The sequence below is a fragment of the Pan troglodytes genome, chromosome 20, assembly GCF_028858775.2.
Source record: "Pan troglodytes isolate AG18354 chromosome 20, NHGRI_mPanTro3-v2.0_pri, whole genome shotgun sequence".
Lineage (NCBI taxonomy): Eukaryota > Metazoa > Chordata > Mammalia > Primates > Hominidae > Pan > Pan troglodytes.
In genome coordinates this window covers 8,788,064-8,807,014 of record NC_072418.2, presented here as the reverse complement: position 1 = coordinate 8,807,014, position 18,951 = coordinate 8,788,064, and the positions used below count along the sequence as shown (strand labels likewise).

Sequence of the window (18,951 nt, the reverse complement as noted above, 5' to 3'; positions counted from 1 at the left end):
TGAGGTTAAGAGTTCAAGGGCCGGGTGAGGTGGCTCACGCCTGTAATCCCAGCACTTTGGGAGGCCGAGGCGGATGGATCACCTGAGGTTGGGAGTTGGAGACCAGCCTGACCAACATGGAGAAACCCCGTCTCTACTAAAAATACAAAAAAATTAGCCGGGCAAGGTGGCGCATGCCTGTAATCCCAGCTACTTGGCAGGCTGAGGCAGGAGAATTGCTTGAACCCGGGAGGCGGAGGTTGCAGTGAGCCGAGATTGCACCATTGCACTCCAGCCTGGGCAACGAGCGAAACTCCGTCTAAAAAACAAAAAGTGGGTGGAGGGCAGGGAGGAGCCTGACTTAGACTGGAGCACCAAGGAGGAGTCCCCTGGGGAGCTGGCTCTGGGATAGGGGTTGGGAATATGAGTAGGAGTCAGCTGGGAAAGGAGGGAGGGAACCTGGCTCCAGGAGGAGGACATTTCTGTCCTTTCTCACCTTGCACACCCATACCTGCTCCATTTCTAATTGTCCCCAAACTTGGGGCAAAAAGGTGAGCAGCCAGTTCCAAGGTCAATACAAGTCTCGACTCTGAGTGGTAGGTCCCACTGTTAGTCTAACCTCCTTCCCTCCTGCTGCAATGACACCACCTGGCCCAACCCTGGGGGTAGGAGGGGGAAGTGAAAGGGGAACGTTGGGCTTACCTGGTGCCCCCCCCGCCCCCTCCCAGCCTCCATCGAGGGTGGCCCCCAGCTGTCCATGCTGGGTCTGCTACGTCACATCCTGTCCCAGGAGGGCATGCGGGGCCTCTACCGGGGGATCGCCCCCAACTTCATGAAGGTTATTCCAGCTGTAAGCATCTCCTATGTGGTCTACGAGAACATGAAGCAGGCCTTGGGGGTCACGTCCAGGTGAGGGACCCGGAGCCCGTCCTCCCAATCCCTCACCCCCCACACCTCTGCCACTGGAGACTGATGATCCAACCACAGGATCCCTACTCTTTGGCCACGAGATCCCAGTACCCAGATCCTGGATCCTAGACTCCTATGCCCCAACCATTGGGTCATGGGATCCCAGCACCCAGATCCTGGATCCTAGACTCCTATGCCCCAACCACTGGGTCATGCGATCCCCACCCTTCAGCCACTAGATCCCAGATCCCCCTGTAACCATAACTGTGGATCCCTTACTTCAGCAACTCAAGTCTGCTACCCTAACCACAAGATTCAAGATTATCCACACCCCAGCCCTTAATCCCCATCCCCCAAATCACTGGATCCTGCAGCCCCACATCCTAAGGTGGATCCCACGCTTCCCTGTGCCCCCTACTGGATCCTGGACCTCTACGTCTTAACCACTGGATCCCACACAAATCAGTGAATGGATCCCAACACCCCAACCACAGGAGCACGGATTCCCTGTACCTCAACACCCAGACCCTGCCTCCCTCAGGCACCAGATCCAGTGTCCTAGTGAAACGCTGGATCCTAGATCCCCAACCCCAGATCCCCATGCCTCGAGCCCTGGATCTCCAAGCTCAGCTGCTGGATTCTGGATGTCAACAAACCTCACCACTGGATCCTGACAACCACAATGCCTGGATCCTGGGGCCCCCATCACTGGATCCCAGATCCCCTCACTCCACCCACTGGATTCCTGCATTGGTTTTTGGGTTTTGTTTTTTTTTTAACCTCGACACTGGGTCTCAGATCCTTCTGCTGACTGCCAGATCCCTGCATTTCAAGCACTACGCCTTCCACCCCCAGGCACTGGATCCCAGATTCCCAAGCCTTCACCCACCAGATTCTGGCTTCTAAAACAAGTGTGGGGGCCCCAGTGGCACAGCAAGTGGATCCTGGCAACTGCAGCTGCTGGATTCCAGATTCTGGGTCCCCAATCCCTCTGCCCAGTCCCTCAATGTTGAAACCTCATCTCTTGAAGGCAGACCCTGATATTCCAAGGCACTGAATCCCAAGCCCTTAATCCCTGGTTTCTGATCTGAATCTTCCAGGCGGCGGGTCCCAAATGTTCAGGCCCCAAGTCTAGATCCTGGCAGCCCAGTCACAGAGTATCCCACACACACTGGTGCCCAGAGCCGGCTTCTCATGACATGAAATTGCATGGTCGAGGGAGTCTGTGGGGAAGGAAGCTCAGGTCCTGGGTGCAGCCTGCACGGATGCTGGATTCCCCCTCACCCCACCTCTGCATGGCCAGCCCTGTGGGGAAACTGTTCCCTGGAACCACTCCACTCCCTGCATCCCCACACTTCACTGCGTCTTCCATCCCCCTCCCACCTTCTAGGCGAATAGTCCCCAGAGCTGTGTTCCTCCAAGGGGTCCGAGGAATCACTCACTCCTGGAGGCTGGCAAGGAGACAGTCTGAGGCCAGGGACACATGAAGGGATGTCCCCACCCCAGCACTATCAGGGCCTCCCCAGGCTTCCAGAGTTGAAAGCCAGGAGAAAATCGGCAAAGACCACCCTTCCCTAAACCCAAGCACCCAATGATGCAAAAAACAAAAACAAAAAAAACCCGCCAAATCCCCAAATTCATTCCAGATCTATTTTTCTACCAGAGAGAGGAGCAAAGTCCTCCTCCCCTACGCCCTTACATTCTGCACTTCATAGTTGGATTCTGAGCTTAGGATCATCTGGAGACCCCGTGGAGGGACTTGGAAAGGGGAACTGGGATTTGGGGAGGGGCTGGAGGACTTCCGCACGCTTCCACCTCCTTCGACCTCCACTGCGCCCCACCTCCCTGCCTGTGTGTGTTATTTCAAAGGAAAAGAACAAAAGGAATAAATTTTCTAAGCTCTTTTATTGTGGTTTTTACTGAAAAGGGGGTGGGTGGCTATGGGACCACCTTAGTCTACCCCTAGGGAAGGGACAAGGGGCTGCTTCCCAACACCCATGGTTCCAAGAGCCGGGAAATGATTCCCTCTTTGAGCCTCAGTTTACACATCTATCAAATGGGAGCAGGGGAGGGAGTCCCTGTTTATAACCCCTTCTAAATTTTCTGGGCTTTATTATTTGTATTTATTTATTTATTTTTGAGATGGAGTCTCACTCTGTTGCGCAGGCTGCAGGGCAGTGGCACGGTCTCAGCTCACTGCAACCTCTGCCTCCCGGGTTCAAGCAATTCTCCTACCTCAGCCTCCTGAGTAGCTGGGATTACAGGCACCCACCACCACGCCCGGCTAATTTTTTGTATTTTTAGGAGAGACAGGGTTTTACCATGTTGGCCAGGCTAGTCTCGAACTCCTGACCTCAAGTGATCCACCCGCCTCAGCCTCCCAAAATGCTGGGATTACAGGCGTGAGCCACCACGCCCGGCCTCTGTATTTTTTTTCAAATTACAAATTTCAATTTTTTTTCAAATTATCCTTTTCCTAGGGCTGCCAGACCAAATTATCACAAACAGAATGGCTTAAAACAATTTGTGTGTCTGTGTGTGTGTGTGTGTGTGTGTGAGAGAGAGAGATAGGATCTCACTCTGCAGCCCAGGTTAGAGGATAGTGGTACAATCGTACCTGACTGCAGCCTCGAATTCCTGTGCTCAAGCGATCCTCCCACCACAGCCTCCTGAGTATCTGGGACCACAGGGACCGCAGGCACATGCACCATTATGTCCAGCTAATTTATTTTTGAGACAGGGTCTTGCTCTGTCGCCCAGGCTGGAGTGCAGTGGTGCGATCTCGGCTCACTGCAGCTTACACCTCCTGGGCTCAAGTGATCCTCCCACCTCAGCCTCCCAAGTAGCTAGGACTATAGGCAACCGCCACCATGCCCAACTAACTTTTTGTTTGTTTCTGTGCTTGCTTGTTTGTTTGTGATGCAGTCTCGCTCTGTCGCCCAGGCTGGAGTGCAGTGACACGATCTCGGCTCACTGCCACCTCTGCCTCCCAGGTTCAAGCAATTCTCCCACCTCAGCCTCCCAAGCAGCTAGAACCACAGGCATATGCCACCATGCCTGGCTAATTTTTTGTTTGGTTGGTTGGTTTTTTGTTTTTGTTATTTTTGAGATGGGAGTCTTGCTCTTGTTTCCCAGGCTGGAGTACAGTGGCTCGATTTCGGATCACTGCAACCTCTGCCTCCCAGGTTCAAGCGATTCTCCTGCTTCAGCCTCCAGAGTAGCTGGTATTACAGGTGTGCACCACCACACCCGGCTAATTTTTATATTTTTAGTAGAGACCAGGTATTCCCATGTTGGCCAGGCTGGTCTCGAACTCCTGACCTCAGGTGATCTGCCCACCTCAGCCTCCCAAAGTGCTGGGATTACAGGTGTGAGCCACCGTGCCTGGCCTAATTATTATTACTTCTTTTTTGTGGAAATAGGATTTCATCATGTTGCCCAGGCTCATCTCGAACTCGTGGGGTCAAGCAATTCGCCAGCCTTCAGCCTCCCAACGTGCTGGGATTACAGGTGTGAGCCACATGGTCCTTGGTGTTCCTTGGTTTATGATAGACTCATCACTCCACTGCCTGCCTATCTTCATACTGTATGCTCCCTTATGTGTGTCTGTGTCTCTCTGCCCAAATTTCCATCCTTTTTTTGAGATGGAGTTTCACTCTGTTTCCCAGGCTGGAGTGCAATGACGTGATCTCGGCTCACTGCAACCTCCGCTTCCCGGGTTCAAGTGATCCTCCTGCCTCAGCCTCCAGAATAGCTGGGATTACAGGTGCACACCACCACAACTGGCTAATTTTTGTATTTTTAGTAGAGATGAGGTTTCACTATGCTGGTCTTGAACTCCTGACCTCAAGTGATCCACCCACCTCGGCCTCCCAAAGTGCAAATTCCAGGTTTTTTTTTTTTTTTTTTTTTTTTTTTGGAGTGCAGTGGCACGATCTCGGCTCACTGCAAGCTCCGCCTCCCGGGTTCATGCCATTCTCTTGCCTTGGCCTCCCAAGTAGCTGGGACTACAGGCACCCGCCACCACACCCAGCTAATTTTTTTTTTTTGTATTTTTAGTAGAGATGGGGTTTCACCGTGTTAGCCAGGATGCCTCCCAAAGTGCTGGGATTATAGGCATGAGCCACCGCGCCCGGCCTTTTTTTTTTCTGAGATGGAGTCTTGCTCTGTCGCCTAGGCTGGAGTGCACTGGCGCGATCTTGGCTCACTGCAAGCTCTGCCTCCTGGGTTCATGCCATTCTCCTGCCTCAGCCTCCCGAGTAGCTGGGACTACAGGCACCCGCCACCATGCCCAGCTAATTTTTTGTATTTTTAGTAGAGACGGGGTTTCACCATGTTAGCCAGGATGGTCTTGAACTCCTGACCTCGTGATCCGCCTGCCTCAGCCTCCCAAAGTGCTGGGATTACAGGCGTGAGCCACTGCGCCTGGCCGATTCCATGTCTTGTAAGGACAGCAGTCATCGGATTAGGGCACCCCCCCCCAATCCAGTGTAACCTCATTTTAATTTGATTATATCTACAAAGACCGTATTTCCAAATAAGGTCACATTTGCAGGTTACTGGGGTTAGGGCTTGAACACATCTTTTTGGGGGACAAAGTTCAACCCACAATGAGTAATTCAAATTTATTGTAGAAAAAATAGAAAATTCAGGGTGGGTGGGGTAGCTCATATCTGTAAACCCAGCACTTTGGGAGGTCGGGGTGGGAGGATCGCTTGAGGCCAGGAGTTTGAGACCAGCCTGGGCAACACAGTGAGACCCCATTTCTACAAAAAATTTTTCAATTAGCTGGGCATGATGGCATATACCTGTAGTTCCAGCTGCTCAGGAGGCTGAGATGGGAGGATGACTTGAGCCCAGGAGTTTGAGACCAGCCTGGCCAACATGGTGAAACCCCGTCTCTACTAAAAATACAAAAATTAGCCGGGCATGGTGGCGCATGCCTGTGATCCCAGCTACTCGGAAGGCTGAGGCAGGACAATCACTTGAACCCGGGAGGTGGAGGTTGCAATGAGCCAAGATTGGTCCATTGCACTCCAGCCTGGGTAACAGAGCAAGACTCCATCTCAAAAAATAAAAAAATAAAAGGCTGGGTGCAGTGGCTCACGTCTATAATCCTAGCATTTTGGGAGGCCGAGGCGGGTGAATCACCTGAGGTCAGGAGTTCGAGACCAGCCTGGCCAACATGGCAACCCCGTCTCTACTAGAAGTACAAAAATTAGCCGGACGTGGTGGCGGGCACCTATAATCCCAGCTACTCAGGAGGCTGAGGCAGGAGAATTGCTTGAACCTGGGTGGCAGAGGTTGCAGTGAGTCGAGATTGTGCCACTGCACTCCAGCCTGGGCAACAAGAGCAAAACTATGTCTCAAAGAAAAAAAAAAAAAGACACTGTCGCTGCCATCCTGGTTATTGGTTATATGCTCTCTCTCTCTCTCTCCCCCTTTCTCATAACATTTGCTCTGGAGGAAGCCGGTGGTCATGCCATGAGCAGCCTTATGGAGAGGACCATGTGGTAAGGAACTCAGCCAATAGCCATGTAACTGAGCTTGGAAGAGGATCTTGCTGTCCTGGCCAACATCTCACTGCAATTCTCTCAGTTGAATTCCCTGGATAGTCCAAGCTTTGTGGATCCCTCCACCGGAACAACTGGATCCCAGTACCTGAATCCTGAATCTTAGACTCTTATACTTCAAACACTGATCACGGGAACACCCGGCTCAGCGGCTCCTGAGTTCCTAATGCTCAGAACATGGGTGAGATGATAAATGTTTGTTGTGTTAAGCTGCCAACCTTTGGCGGGGGGGGGTAATTCGTCACATGGGAACAGCTGGCTAATACATATATACCTACGTGTATATGATTTTGTCAGGTTTTTTTTTTTTTTTTTTTGGTTTGGTTTTGGTTTTGGTTTTGGTTTTTGAAACAGGGTCTCACTCTGTCCCCTCCCCAGGCTGGAATGCAGGGGTGCAATCATGGCTCACTGCAGCTTCAAACTCCCAGGCTCAGGTGATGCTCCCATCTCAGCCTCCGGAGTAGCTGGGACCACAGGCACACACCACCATGCCTGACTACTTTTTTTGTTTTTTACAGACTGGGTCTTACTCTGTCACCCAGGCTGGAGTGCAGTGGCACAATCATAGCTCACTGCAGCCTCTAATTCCTGTGCTCAAGGGAGCCTCCCCCTTCAGCCTCCCAAGTAGCTGGGACTACAGGTGCACATGACCACACCTGGCTAATTTTTTAAAATTTTTGTAGAAAAATTTCTTACTTTGCTGCCCAGGCTGGTCTTGAACTCCTGGACTCAAGTGATCCTCTCGCCTCAGCCTCCTGAGTAGCTGGGATTACAGGTATGCACCACCACACCCAGCTAATTTTCGTTATTTTTAGTAGACACGGGGTTTTATCATGTTGGCCAGGCTGGTCTCAAACTCCTGACCTCAGGTGATCCGCCTGCCTTGGCCTCCCAAAGTGCTAGAATTACAGGTGTGAGCCACCACGCCCAGCCAAAAATAATTTTTAAAAGTTAGCCGGGCGTGGTGTCCGCACCTGTGTTCCTAGCCACTCGGGTGGCTGAGGTGGGAGAACCACCTGAACAGAGAGGTCAAGGGGATTGACCTTAAGTGTGCCACTATACTCCAGCCTGGGTGACAGAGTGAGACCATCTTCCCATCAGCTGTTTAGCAACCTTAATTCTTTTTTTTTTTTTTTTTGAGACAGGGTCTCGCTCTGTCACCCAGGCTGGAGTTCAGTGGCAAGATCTCAGCTCACTGCAGCCTCTACCTCCCAAGCTCAAGCAACCCTCCCACCTCAGCCTCCTGAGTAGCTGGGACCACAGGCATGGACCACCATGCCCAGCTAATTTTTGTATTTTTTATAGAGACAGGGGTCTGGCCATGTTGCCCAGGGTGGTCTTGAACTCCTGGGCTCAAGTGATCCACCTGCCTTGACCTCCCAAAGTGCTGGTATTATAGGAATGAGCCACGGCGCCCAGCCTAGCAAAGTTTTGTTGTTGTTTGTTTGAGATGGAGTCTCGCTCTGTTGCCCAGGCTGCAGTGCAATGGCTCAATCTCGGGCCACTGCAACCTCTGTCTCCTGGGTTCAAGCAATTCTCCTGTCTCAGCCTCCAGAGTAGCTGAGATTACAGGGGCATACCACCAAACCTGGCTAATTTTTGTATTTTTAGGAGAGACTGGGTTTCACTATGTCGGTCAGGCTGGTCTCAAACTCCTGACCTCAGATGATCTGCCAACCTCGGCCTCCCAAAGTGTTGGGATTACAGGCGTGAGCCACCACATCAGGCCTAGCAACCTTATTTGTATCTGCAAACTTAATTCCCCTTTGCCATGTAACAAATGTAAGTCAGCCCAGGCTGCTATAAGGAAACACTAAAGAGCGGGGTCTGAAACTGCAGACATTTATTTCTGGAGGCTGGGAAATCCAAGGTTAAGGTGGCTGGCTAGCTCAGTTCCTGCTGAGGGATTTCTTCCTGCCATGCCTTCTTGCTGCGCCCTCCCATGGCAGACAGAGAGAGAGAAAGAGCTCTGGTTTGTCTTTTCCTTATAGGGAACTAATTCCATCTTGCAGGGGCCATCCTCATGAGTTCACCTAACCCTGAGGACCTCCCAAAGGCCCTGTCTCCAAATTCCAACCCACTGGGAAATAGGGCTTCAACATAAGAATTTTGCGGCCGGAAGCAGTGGCTCACGCCTGTAATCCCAGCACTTTGGGAGGCTGAGGTGGGCAGATCACGAGGTCAGGAGATCGAGACCATCCTGGCTAACACGGTGAAACCCCGTCTCTACTAAAGAATACAAAAAATTAGCCGGGCGTGGTGGCGGGCGCCTGTAGTCCCAGCTACTCGGGAGGCTGAGGCAGGAGAATGGTGTGAACCCCAGAGGCGGAGCTTGCAGTGAGCCGAGATCGCGCCACTGCACTCCAGCCTGGGAGACTGAGCGAGACTCCGTCTCAAAAAAAACGATAATAATAGTAATTTTGACAGGACACAATTCAATTTATAACGATAACATATTTATTGGTTTGGGGGATCGGGAGGTGGATACTTGGGGGAAAGGGGCCATCACGCTGCCCACCACACCCAGGAAGGTCACAGGGGCGTTTGTGACTTCATCCTCCTCTTGGTCCCCCACACGATCCTCCCACTAGACACTCCCGCATGGTAGCTGGAGCAGCAAACAACTGCTTAGGGATTTGAAGCCAGGTGTCCTAACTTCCTCCATGGGCGCTCAGCCTGGGGAACCTCAGAACACTTGCTCTAGTACCCAGACACTGTTTAGGAGGGTCAAGACCTTACTCATCAAAGCCCCGCCTCCCCCCCAACCTCCGCCTCCACCCCCATCCTGGAACCCTGGCCGTACACACGTGTATGGGTACGCGTTTGGCCACATGCATGACAACAACCTTGAACATCTCCCGTCACAGCAGGTGAGTTTAGGAAACACCAGTGTCCCGGCACCTCTGGTCAGGACTACAGGGAGAGGCCAGGCTACCCACGCCCTCTACAGGCCCACTCCCCTGCTAGCAGACCTAGAATTCCACCTTGAAGCAGGGCGGGGCAGGGAGGCAGGGCGCGATGGCTCCACGCATGTAATCCCAGCACTTTGGGAGGTTGAGGTGGATGGGTCACTTGAGGACAGGAGTTCAAGACCAACCTGGCCAACATGCCGAAACCCTATCTCTACTAAAATTACAAAACTTAGCCAGGCATGGTGGTTGGCGCCTGTAGTACCAGCTACTCAGGAGGCTGAGGCAGGAGAATCGCTTGAACTCAGGAGGTAGAGGTTGCAGTGAGCCCAGATCTCATCACTGCACTCAAGCCAGAGCAACACAGCGAGATTCTGTCTCAAAAAATAAGAATAAATTAAGAGTCTAGATATAGTCCTAATTACATTTGTATTCCTCCTTGGATCCTCCATGAGTAACTTAGAGAGTCTATATTACATTGGCTGGGTGTGGTGGCTCACACCTGTAATCCCAGCACTTTGGGAGGCTGAGGCAGGTGGATCACCTGAGGTCAGGAGTTCAAGACCAGCCTGGCCAACATGGTGAAACCCTGCCTCTATTAAAATAATACAAAAATTTGCTCGGCACGTTGGCACTGTAACCCCAGCTACTGGGGAGGCTGAGGCAAGAGAATCACTTGAACCCAGGAGGCGGAGGTTGCAGTGAGCCGAGATCACACCATTGTCCCTACTTGGGAAGCTGAGACACGAGAATCGCTTGAACCAGGGGGACAGCGGTTGCAGTGAGCCAAGATCACACCACTGTACTCCAGCTTGGGCGATAGAGTGAGACTCTGTCTAAAAAAAAAACAAAAACAAAACAAAAAAAAACCAGGGGGGAGGGTCGAATCACTTGAGGTCAGGAGTTAGAGACCAGCCTGGCCAACATAGTGAAACCCATCTCTACTAAAAAGAAAAAATTAGTCAGGTGTGGTGGTGCATGCCTATAATCTCAGCTACTCAGGAGGCTGCGGCAGGAACTGCTTGAACCTGGGAGGTGGAGGTTGCAACGAGCTGAGATTGTGCCACTGCACTCTAACCTGGGCAGCAGAGCAAGACTCCGTCTCAAAAAAAAAAAAATGCAGACTTGGGGGAACAGGGTGGGTCTTTCACCAGGTGGGTGCCCTAGATGTGTGTCTGGGGAAGGTGCCCCAACCTGGCTGAGGATGAGGGAGGGCCGGGTCTGCCCTGCAGGTGCTGGACACAGGAGAGCAGCTGATGGTCCCCGTGGAAGTTCTGGAAGTGGATAACAAGGAGGCCTTGTGGAAGTTTCTACTCTCAGGAGCTATGGCCGGGGCGGTGTCTCGCACGGGCACGGCACCTCTGGACAGAGCCAAGGTGTACATGCAGGTTTGTGTGGCTTGGGGGGAGGACGGGACCCAGCGCTGGAGCCACTGGGGAGAATGTGGGGTGAGGACAGATGGAGTTGACGTGGATGGAGTTCAGGATAGGAGTGCTGGCTGGAGTTGGGCTCTCCTGGACTAGCTGAGATTGAGGTTGTGGATGGTGATGGAGCTGATGTGGACACGGCTTGGAGTCAAGTTTGAGGAGTTGAGAGAACTTGCCAGGGACAGGGACCAATGCTGGGCCAAGGTGGGGGTTGGAGGTCAGGGAATTGGGGATGGGGTCTTTGGACGAGTTTAAAGACAAGGTAGGGGCCAGGCGCAGTGGCTCATGCCTCTAATGCCAGCACTTTGGGAGGCCCAGGGGAGGTAGATCATCTGGGGTCAGGAGTTTGAGACCAGCCTGGCCAACATGGCGAAACCCTGTCTCTACTAAAAATACAAAAAAATTAGTCGGGCATGGTGGTGCGTGCCTGTAGTCCCAGCTACATAGGAGGCTGAGGCAGGAGAATTGCTTGAACCCAGAAGATGGAGGTTGCAGTAAGCCGAGATTGCATCACTGCACTCCAGCCTGGGCAACAGAGTGAGACTCTGTCTCAAAAAAGAAAAAAAAAAAAAAAAGGCAACATAGGACTGGAGCTACCTCAAGCAGGATATCTCACACCCATAGTCTCAGCTGCTCAGGAGGCTGAGGCAGGAGGATTGCTTGAGCCCAGGAGTTGGAGGCTGCAGTGAGCCATGATCATGCCACAAACTCCAGCCTGGGTGACAGAGCGAGATCCCTGGCTGAAAAAATTAACGGGTGCAGTGGCTCACTTTGGGAGGCCAAGGAGGGAGGATTACTTGAGCTTAGGAGTTTGAGACCAGCTGGGCAATATAGTCAGACCACGTCTCTACAAAATAATAATTAATTAATTAATTAAATAAAAATTTAAAAAGGAGTCCGGCATGGTGACTCACACCTGTAATCCCAGCACTTTGGGAGGCCAAAGTGGGAAGATCGCTTGAGCCCAAGAGTTTGAGACCAGCCTGGGAAACATAGTAAGACCCCATCTATACAAAAAATTTTTACAAAATTAGCCTGCCATGGTAGCACGCACCTGTAGTCCCAGCTACTTGGAAGGCTGAGGTGGGAGGATCACTTGAGCCTAGGAGTTTGGGGCTGCAGTGAGCTGTGATTGCACCACTGCATTCCGGCCTGGGCAACAGAACAAGATCCTGTCTCGAAAACATAAACAAACAAAAAAACAAGAAAGAAAAGAAAAAGAAGGCCAGGCGCGGTGGCTGATGCCTGTAATCCCAGCAATTTGGGAGGCCAAGGTGGGCGGATCACCTGAGGTCAGGAGTTCCAGACCAGCCTGGCCAACATGGCAAACCCCCATCTCTACTAAAAATACAAAAATAAGCCAGGCGTGGTGACACGAGCCTGTAATCCCAGCTACTCGGGAGGCTGAGGCAGGAGAATCGCCTGAACCTGGGAGGCGGAGGTTGCAGTGAGCTGAGATCCCCCGACCGCACTCCAGCCTGGGCGACAGAGTGAGACTCCGTCAAAAAAAAAAAAAAGGAAGGAAGGGAGGAAGGAAGGGAGGAACGGAGGAAGGGAGGAACGGAGGAAGGGAGGGAGGGAGGGAACAAAAAGGGAGAAAGAAAGGAAAGGATGGAAGGAAGAAAGAGAGAGAGAAAAAGACTGAGGAGATGAAGAGGAGGGGTGAGGTGGGAATGTAGGTTGATGTTGGCTTTGGGTCAGGGTTGCGTGCGATTCTAGAACTGGCCGGGGAAGGAGCTGAAGAAGGAATGGGGATGGGATGGGGATGGGTTGGGGTTGGGTGGCTTGGGAGGTCCCGGTGGGGCTGCGCTTGGGGCAGGGATGGGGACGGAGACAGAGGCGAGCAGGGGCTCCTCCAGGGTCCTCCCTCCACCCAGGTCTACTCCTCCAAGACGAACTTCACCAACCTGCTGGGGGGGCTACAGAGCATGGTCCAGGAGGGCGGCTTCCGCTCCCTGTGGCGGGGCAACGGCATCAACGTGCTCAAGATTGCTCCTGAGTATGCCATCAAGTTCTCCGTATTCGAGCAGGTGGGGAATGAGGGGTCTGCTTCCCCCAGCTCAAGCCCAAACCCCTCCCATGCCCCCAAAACTCCAGGCCCTTGTTCAAGCACACACTCACCCTCCAGAACCCAGGCCTCTTCCCTGCGCGGGTTTTGTGTCGGAGGGTGGCTGACTTCTCTCTCACCCTCCTCTCTCCTCTCCCAGTGCAAGAATTACTTCTGTGGAATACAAGGGTCCCCGCCCTTCCAGGAACGTCTCCTTGCTGGCTCCCTGGCTGTGGCCATCTCCCAGACCCTCATCAACCCCATGGAGGTAAGAGAACATGTGCCCCGCAGGTGAGGAAACGCCGTGGAAATTAGTTCCCCACGTTGCTGGGGCTACTTCCTCTTCCTCCTTTCTCCCTCCTCCTCTCTCCTCCTCCTCCTTTCTCCCTCCTCCTCTCTCCTCCTCCTCCTCTCTCCTCCTCCTCCTTTCTCCCTCCTCCTCTCTCCTCCTCCTCCTTTCTCCCTCCTCCTCTCTCCTCCTCCTCCTTTCTCCCTCCTCCTCTCCTCCTCCTCCTTTCTCCCTCCTCCTCTCTCCTTCTCCTTTCTCCCTCCTCCTCTCTCCTCCTCCTCCTTTCTCCCTCCTCCTCCCCTCCTCCTCCTTTCTCCCTCCTCCTCCCCTCCTCCTCCTTTCTCCCTCCTCCTCCCCTCCTCCTCCTTTCTCCCTCCTCCTCTCTCCTCCTCCTCCTTTCTCCTTCCTCCTCTCTCCTCCTCCTTTCTCCTTCCTCCTCTCTCCTCCTCCTCCTTTCTCCCTCCTCCTCTCTCCTCCTCCTCCTTTCTTCCTCCTCTCTCCTCCTCCTCCTTTCTCCCTCCTCCTCTCCTCCTCCTCCTTTCTCCCTCCTCCTCTCTCCTCCTCCTTTCTCCCTCCTCCTCTCTCCTCCTCCTCCTTTCTCCCTCCTCCTCTCTCCTCCTCCTCCTTTCTCCCTCCTCCTCTCTCCTCCTCCTTTCTCCCTCCTCCTCTCTCCTCCTCCTTTCTTCCTCCTCTCTCCTCCTCCTCCTTTCTCCCTCCTCCTCTCTCCTCCTCCTCCTTTCTCCCTCCTCCTCTCTCCTCCTCCTTTCTCCCTCCTCCTCTCTTCCTCCTTTCTCCCTCCTCCTCTCTCCTCCTCCTCCTTTCTCCCTCCTCCTCTCTCCTCCTTTCTCCCTCCTCCTCTCTCCTCCTCCTCCTTTCTCCCTCCTCCTCTCCTCCTCCTCCTTTCTCCCTCCTCCTCTCCTCCTCCTTTCTCCCTCCTCCTCCCCTCCTCTTCCCTCTCCTCCTCCTCCCCTCCTTTCTCCCTCCTCCTCCCCGCCTCTTTCCTCTCCTCCTCCTCCCCCTCCTTCCTCCTTTCTGCCTCCTCCTCCCCTCTTCCTTCCTCTCCTCCTCCCCTCTTCTCTCCTCCTCCCCTCTTCTCTCCTCCTCCCCTCCTCTTTCCTCTCCTCCTCCCCTCCTCTCTCCTCCTCCCCTCCTCTTCTCTCCTCCTCCTCCCCTCCTTTCTCCCTCCTCCCCCCTCCTTTCTCCCTCCTCCTCCCCTCCTTTCTCCCTCCTCCTCCCCTCCTTTCTCCCTCCTCCTCCCCTCCTTTCTCCCTCCTCCCCCCTCCTTTCTCCCTCCTCCTCCCCTCCTTTCTCCCTCCTCCTCCCCTCCTTTCTCCCTCCTCCTCCCCTCCTTTCTCCCTCCTCCCCCCTCCTTTCTCCCTCCTCCCCCCTCCTTTCTCCCTCCTCCCCCCTCCTTTCTCCCTCCTCCCCTCCTTTCTCCCTCCTCCTCCCTTCCTTTCTCCCTCCTCCTCTCCTCCTCTTTTCTCCCTGCTCTCCCTCCTCCCTTTCACCTTTTCCTCCTCCTCCCCTCCTCCTTTCTCCCTACTCCTCCCCTCCTCCTTTCTCCCTCCCTCCCCTCATCTTTTCTCCCTCCTCCCCCCTTTCTCCCTCCTCCCCCCTCCTTTCTCCCTCCTCCCCCCTCCTTTCTCCCTCCTCCCCTCCTTTCTCCCTCCTCCCCCCTCCTTTCTCCCTCCTCCCCCCTCCTTTCTCCCTCCTCCCCCCTCCTTTCTCCCTCCTCCCCCCTCCTTTCTCCCTCCTCCCCCCTCCTTTCTCCCTCCTCCTCCCCTCCTTTCTCCCTCCTCCCCCCTCCTTTCTCCCTCCTCCTCCCCCCTCCTTTCTCCCTCCTCCTCCCCCCTCCTTTCTCCCTCCTCCCCCCTCCTTTCTCCCTCCTCCTCCCCTCCTTTCTCCCTCCTCCTCCCCTCCTTTCTCCCTCCTCCTCCCCTCCTTTCTCCCTCCTCCTCCCCTCCTTTCTCCCTCCTCCCCCCTCCTTTCTCCCTCCTCCTCCCTTCCTTTCTCCCTCCTCCTCTCCTCTTTTCTCCCTGCTCTCCCTCCTCCCTTTCACCTTTTCCTCCTCCTCCCCTCCTCCTTTCTCCCTCCCTCCCCTCATCTTTTCTCCCTCCTCCTCCTCTCCTTTCTCCTCCTCTATTCTCCCTCCTCTCCCTTCTCCCCCTTCACTTCTTCCTTCTCCTTCTTTCCTTCCTCCTTCTCCTCTCTTTTCTCCCTCCACCTCCCTTCCTCCTTTCTCCCTCCTCCTTTCTCCCTCTTCTCCCTCTTGCCCCTTTACCTCTTTCTCCTCCTCTCCAATCTCCTCCTCCTTTCTATAAATTTATATATGAATATATTATATATAACATATATACATATATAACATTTTCATAAATTTGTATATGTATATATTATATACAACATATATTATATATAACATATATAATATATATTATATATAACATATATATGATACATCATATATAACATATATATGATACATCATATATAACATATATATGATACATCATATATAACATATATATGATACATCATATATAACATATATATGATACATATATCATATATAACATATATATGATACATATATCATATATAACATATATATGATACATATATCATATATAACATATATATGATACATATATCATATATAACATATATATGATACATATATCATATATAACATATATATGATACATATATCATATATAACATATACATGATACATATATCATATATAACATATACATGATACATATATCATATATATCATATACATGATATATATATCATATATATCATATACATATATATATAAATTTTCAGGCCAGACACCTTGGCTCATGCCTGTAATCCCAACACTTTGGGAGACTGAGCTGGGAGGACTGCTTGCTTGAGCCCAGGAGTTTGAGACCAGCCTGGGCAATATAGCAAGACCCCATCTTTACTGAAAACAAAAATCAGCCAGGTGTGGTGGTGCATGCCTGTAGTCCCAGCTACTCAGGAGGCTGAGGTGGGAGGAGCACTTGAGCCCAGAAGGTCGATGCTGCAGTGAGCTATGATGGGACACAACTGCACTCCAGCCTGGGTGACAGAGGGAGACCCTGTCTCAAAAAAATATATATAATATATGTTTTATATATAATATACACATATATTATATACCTTACTTATTATGTAAATATATATTGTACATATAACATGTATATATTATATATAATTAAATAATTTAATGTATCTAATTATATAATTACATTTATTATATACTATGTAATATAAAAATATATAATGTCTATGCATGTTATGTATAATATATGCATAATGTATAATAATACATATATAATATGTATATATACTATATATATGTATACATATATATTTTCATTTCTCATCTGTGGACCGGAAACCCTCCTTTTTTTCTTTCTTTTTCTTTTTTTTTTTTTTTGAGAGTCTCACTCTGTCACCCAGGCTGGAGTGCAGTGGCACGATCTTGACTCACTGCTCACTGCGACCTCCACCTTCCGGGTTCAAGCGATTCTCCTGCTGGGATTACAGCTGCCTGCCACCACACCCAGCTAATTTTTGTATTTTTAGTAGAGACAGGGTTTCGCCATGTTGCCCAGGATGGTCTCAAACTCCTGACCTCAAGTGTTCCACCCACCTTGGCCTCCCAAAGTGCTGGGATTACAGGCATGAGCTACCGCACCCGACCTAGGGTTCACTCTTAATCTAACAGTTCTATGGGTTTTGAGGAATGTATAATGACTTGTATCCACCATTGTAGTATCTTACGGAGTAGTTTCACTGCCCTAGGAAGGCCCTGTTTTCTACCTATTCACTCTCTTTCTTTCCCCCCAATGTTTGATCTTTTTGCCATAAAGTTTTGCCAGCTGTCTTCAATTTTTGAGGCTTGAGGGCATGTTTTCTCGCCTCCCTTCCCTGTTATTCTTAATCAGTTTTCCAGGCTGTTCTCCCATGTTGATGTTTCCATATACATCTTATTTTTATTTTACTGATTTTTTTGTAAAGATGGGGTCTCGCTATGTTGCCCAGGCTGGTCTCGAACTCCCGGCCTCAAGCGATCCTCCCGCCTCAGCCTCCCAAAGGGCTGGGAAGACAGACGTGAGCCTTCTTCCCTCACTCTCTTGGCCTTTGCCAGCATTTGTGCTTCAGAACTCAAAATTCAGAGAGCATTCCATGGAATCTGACAGATCTGGGTCTGAAACCCAGCTCTTTGCCTTCCTGAGCCTCATTTTCCTTGTTTGTAGGGTGGGGACAATGGCTACCCCGAGGGTCATTGACAGGATTCAATCAAATGAGCTGCCTTGTTCCCCGCCATCCCCAGGTGCTGAAGACGCGGCTGACCTTGCGTCGGACGGGCCAGTACAAGGGGCTGCTGGACTGCGCCAGGCAGATCTTGCAGCGAGAGGGCACCCGCGCCCTTTACCGCGGCTACCTGCCCAATATGCTCGGCATCATCCCCTATGCCTGCGCCGACCTGGCTGTCTATGAGGTATGGGTCCTGCAGAGGGGGTGGCAGGGGTGGCCGGAGCCCAGGCTCCTAGTGAGCTTTCTCCTGGCCCCCTTCTCTTGCAGATGCTCCAGTGCTTCTGGCTGAAGTCAGGCACGGATATGGGGGACCCCAGTGGCCTGGTCAGTCTGTCGTCTGTGACGCTATCCACGACCTGTGGCCAGATGGCCAGCTACCCACTGACTCTGGTGCGCACAAGGATGCAGGCCCAAGGTCAGCCTGTCCCCAGAGGCCACCATGCATGCCCCTTCCCCGCCCCACCCTGGCTGTCTCAATTTTCTCATACCCCAAAACTGAGTCCGGCACCCTCTGTGTCTGATCCCAGCCCACTTTTGATAACTTTCGAGACTGCGTCTCAAAAATATATACATATAAATTAGCCAGGCATGGTAGTATGGACCTGTGGTCCCAGCTACTTGGGAGGCTGAGGCTGGAGGATCCCTTGAGCTCTGGAGGTCGAGGCTGCAGTGAGCTATGATCGTGCCTCCGCACTCCAGCCTGCGCAACAGAGAGAGACCCTATCTCCACTCCCACCCCTCAAGAAAATTTCCTAAAATTAATCCTGATAACTCCTACTCAGAAACTCCCCCACTCCTCCTCAAACTGACCAATTTCCTCTAAGACTCTTCAAAACTCTTTTCCTACTGACCCCTGGGGCCCCTACCCGTGGCTTCAGCACCTGTCCGCAACATTCCAGACTCCTAGGAGGCCCAGTCATCTCTGGCCTAGTCCTGATCTTGCCTGTGTCCCTGCAGATACCGTGGAGGGCTCAAATCCCACCATGCGCGGAGTCCTCCAGCGGATCCTGGCCCAGCAGGGCTGGCTAGGGCTGTACCGAGGCATGACCCCCACGCTACTGAAGGTCTTACCAGCAGGTGGCATCAGCTATGTGGTGTACGAAGCCATGAAGAAAACCCTGGGCATATAGGCTGTGAGCTGGACGACACAGCCTAGGCAGAAATGGGACAGGAGGACCTGATGACCCCTGGCCCCAAAGAGCCCTCGAGGCCTCAAGGTTCAGGCCCTGGGGCAGTTTTTGGTGGCAAAAGCAGGCTGGGGGTGGGGGTGGGGCTCTGGGTCAGAAGATTCCTGAAGCTGGGGTTGGTGGTGGGCGGAGGGGGGGCAGTGCTGGGTCAGAAGACTCCTGGGACTCCCTCCCCAGGGTGCAGCCTGAGACAAGAAACGTGGACTCCAGTCTGGCCCCTTGTAGGTCGTCCTGGCTCCAGGGCGAAATGGTGAACATGTCACACAACAAGGAATAAAGAGATGGTTTTTGCTGAA

General features: G+C 52.2%; 2 protein-coding genes across 13 annotated transcripts in view; both read left to right on the top strand.

The window, feature by feature from the left end:
* The window catches only part of SLC25A23 (solute carrier family 25 member 23), a 23,695-nt gene extending 16,951 nt beyond the window's left edge, over positions 1-6,744 (top strand). For 4 of the 10 annotated variants that reach the window (XM_054673255.2, XM_054673252.2, XM_054673254.2 and 1 more), the window contains 2 exons: positions 4,311-4,398; positions 6,359-6,504. In XM_054673255.2, coding sequence (XP_054529230.1) covers positions 4,311-4,398; positions 6,359-6,503 — 233 coding nt within the window. In that variant the 3' untranslated portion in view covers position 6,504. Of the gene's footprint in view, positions 1-707; positions 2,793-4,310; positions 4,399-6,354 lie in introns of those variants that run through there. The other 6 variants (XM_016934808.4, XM_016934814.4, XM_054673251.2 and 3 more) reach the window with 5 other exon arrangements.
* Positions 6,517-18,951, top strand: SLC25A41 (solute carrier family 25 member 41). Of its 3 annotated transcripts, XM_063801070.1 has the most exons (8): positions 9,055-9,331; positions 10,603-10,758; positions 12,190-12,287; positions 12,675-12,827; positions 13,005-13,112; positions 17,485-17,652; positions 17,736-17,883; positions 18,426-18,951. In XM_063801070.1, exons 4-8 carry the CDS (start codon positions 12,726-12,728, stop codon positions 18,596-18,598), a joined length of 699 nt encoding a protein of 232 aa, XP_063657140.1. In that variant the 5' UTR covers positions 9,055-9,331; positions 10,603-10,758; positions 12,190-12,287; positions 12,675-12,725; the 3' UTR covers positions 18,599-18,951. The 3 variants fall into 3 exon arrangements, with proteins under 3 accessions (XP_009432748.2, XP_524070.3, XP_063657140.1); XM_009434473.2 differs by lacking the exons at positions 9,055-9,331; positions 12,190-12,287 and adding an exon at positions 6,517-6,642; XM_524070.7 differs by lacking the exon at positions 12,190-12,287 and having other exon boundaries at positions 9,010-9,331.

What these genes read in the sequence shown, in the direction of transcription:
- SLC25A41 (XM_524070.7), top strand. Translation starts at nt 9,125, where the DNA reads ATGGGCGCTCAGCCTGGGGAACCTCAGAACACTTGCTCTAGTACCCAG. An exon ending in AGTTCTCCGTATTCGAGCAG is followed by an intron (nt 12,828 to 13,004) that starts GTGGGGAATGAG and finishes CTCCTCTCCCAG; the next exon opens with TGCAAGAATTACTTCTGTGG. An exon ending in CCCTCATCAACCCCATGGAG is followed by an intron (nt 13,113 to 17,484) that starts GTAAGAGAACAT and finishes CGCCATCCCCAG; the next exon opens with GTGCTGAAGACGCGGCTGAC.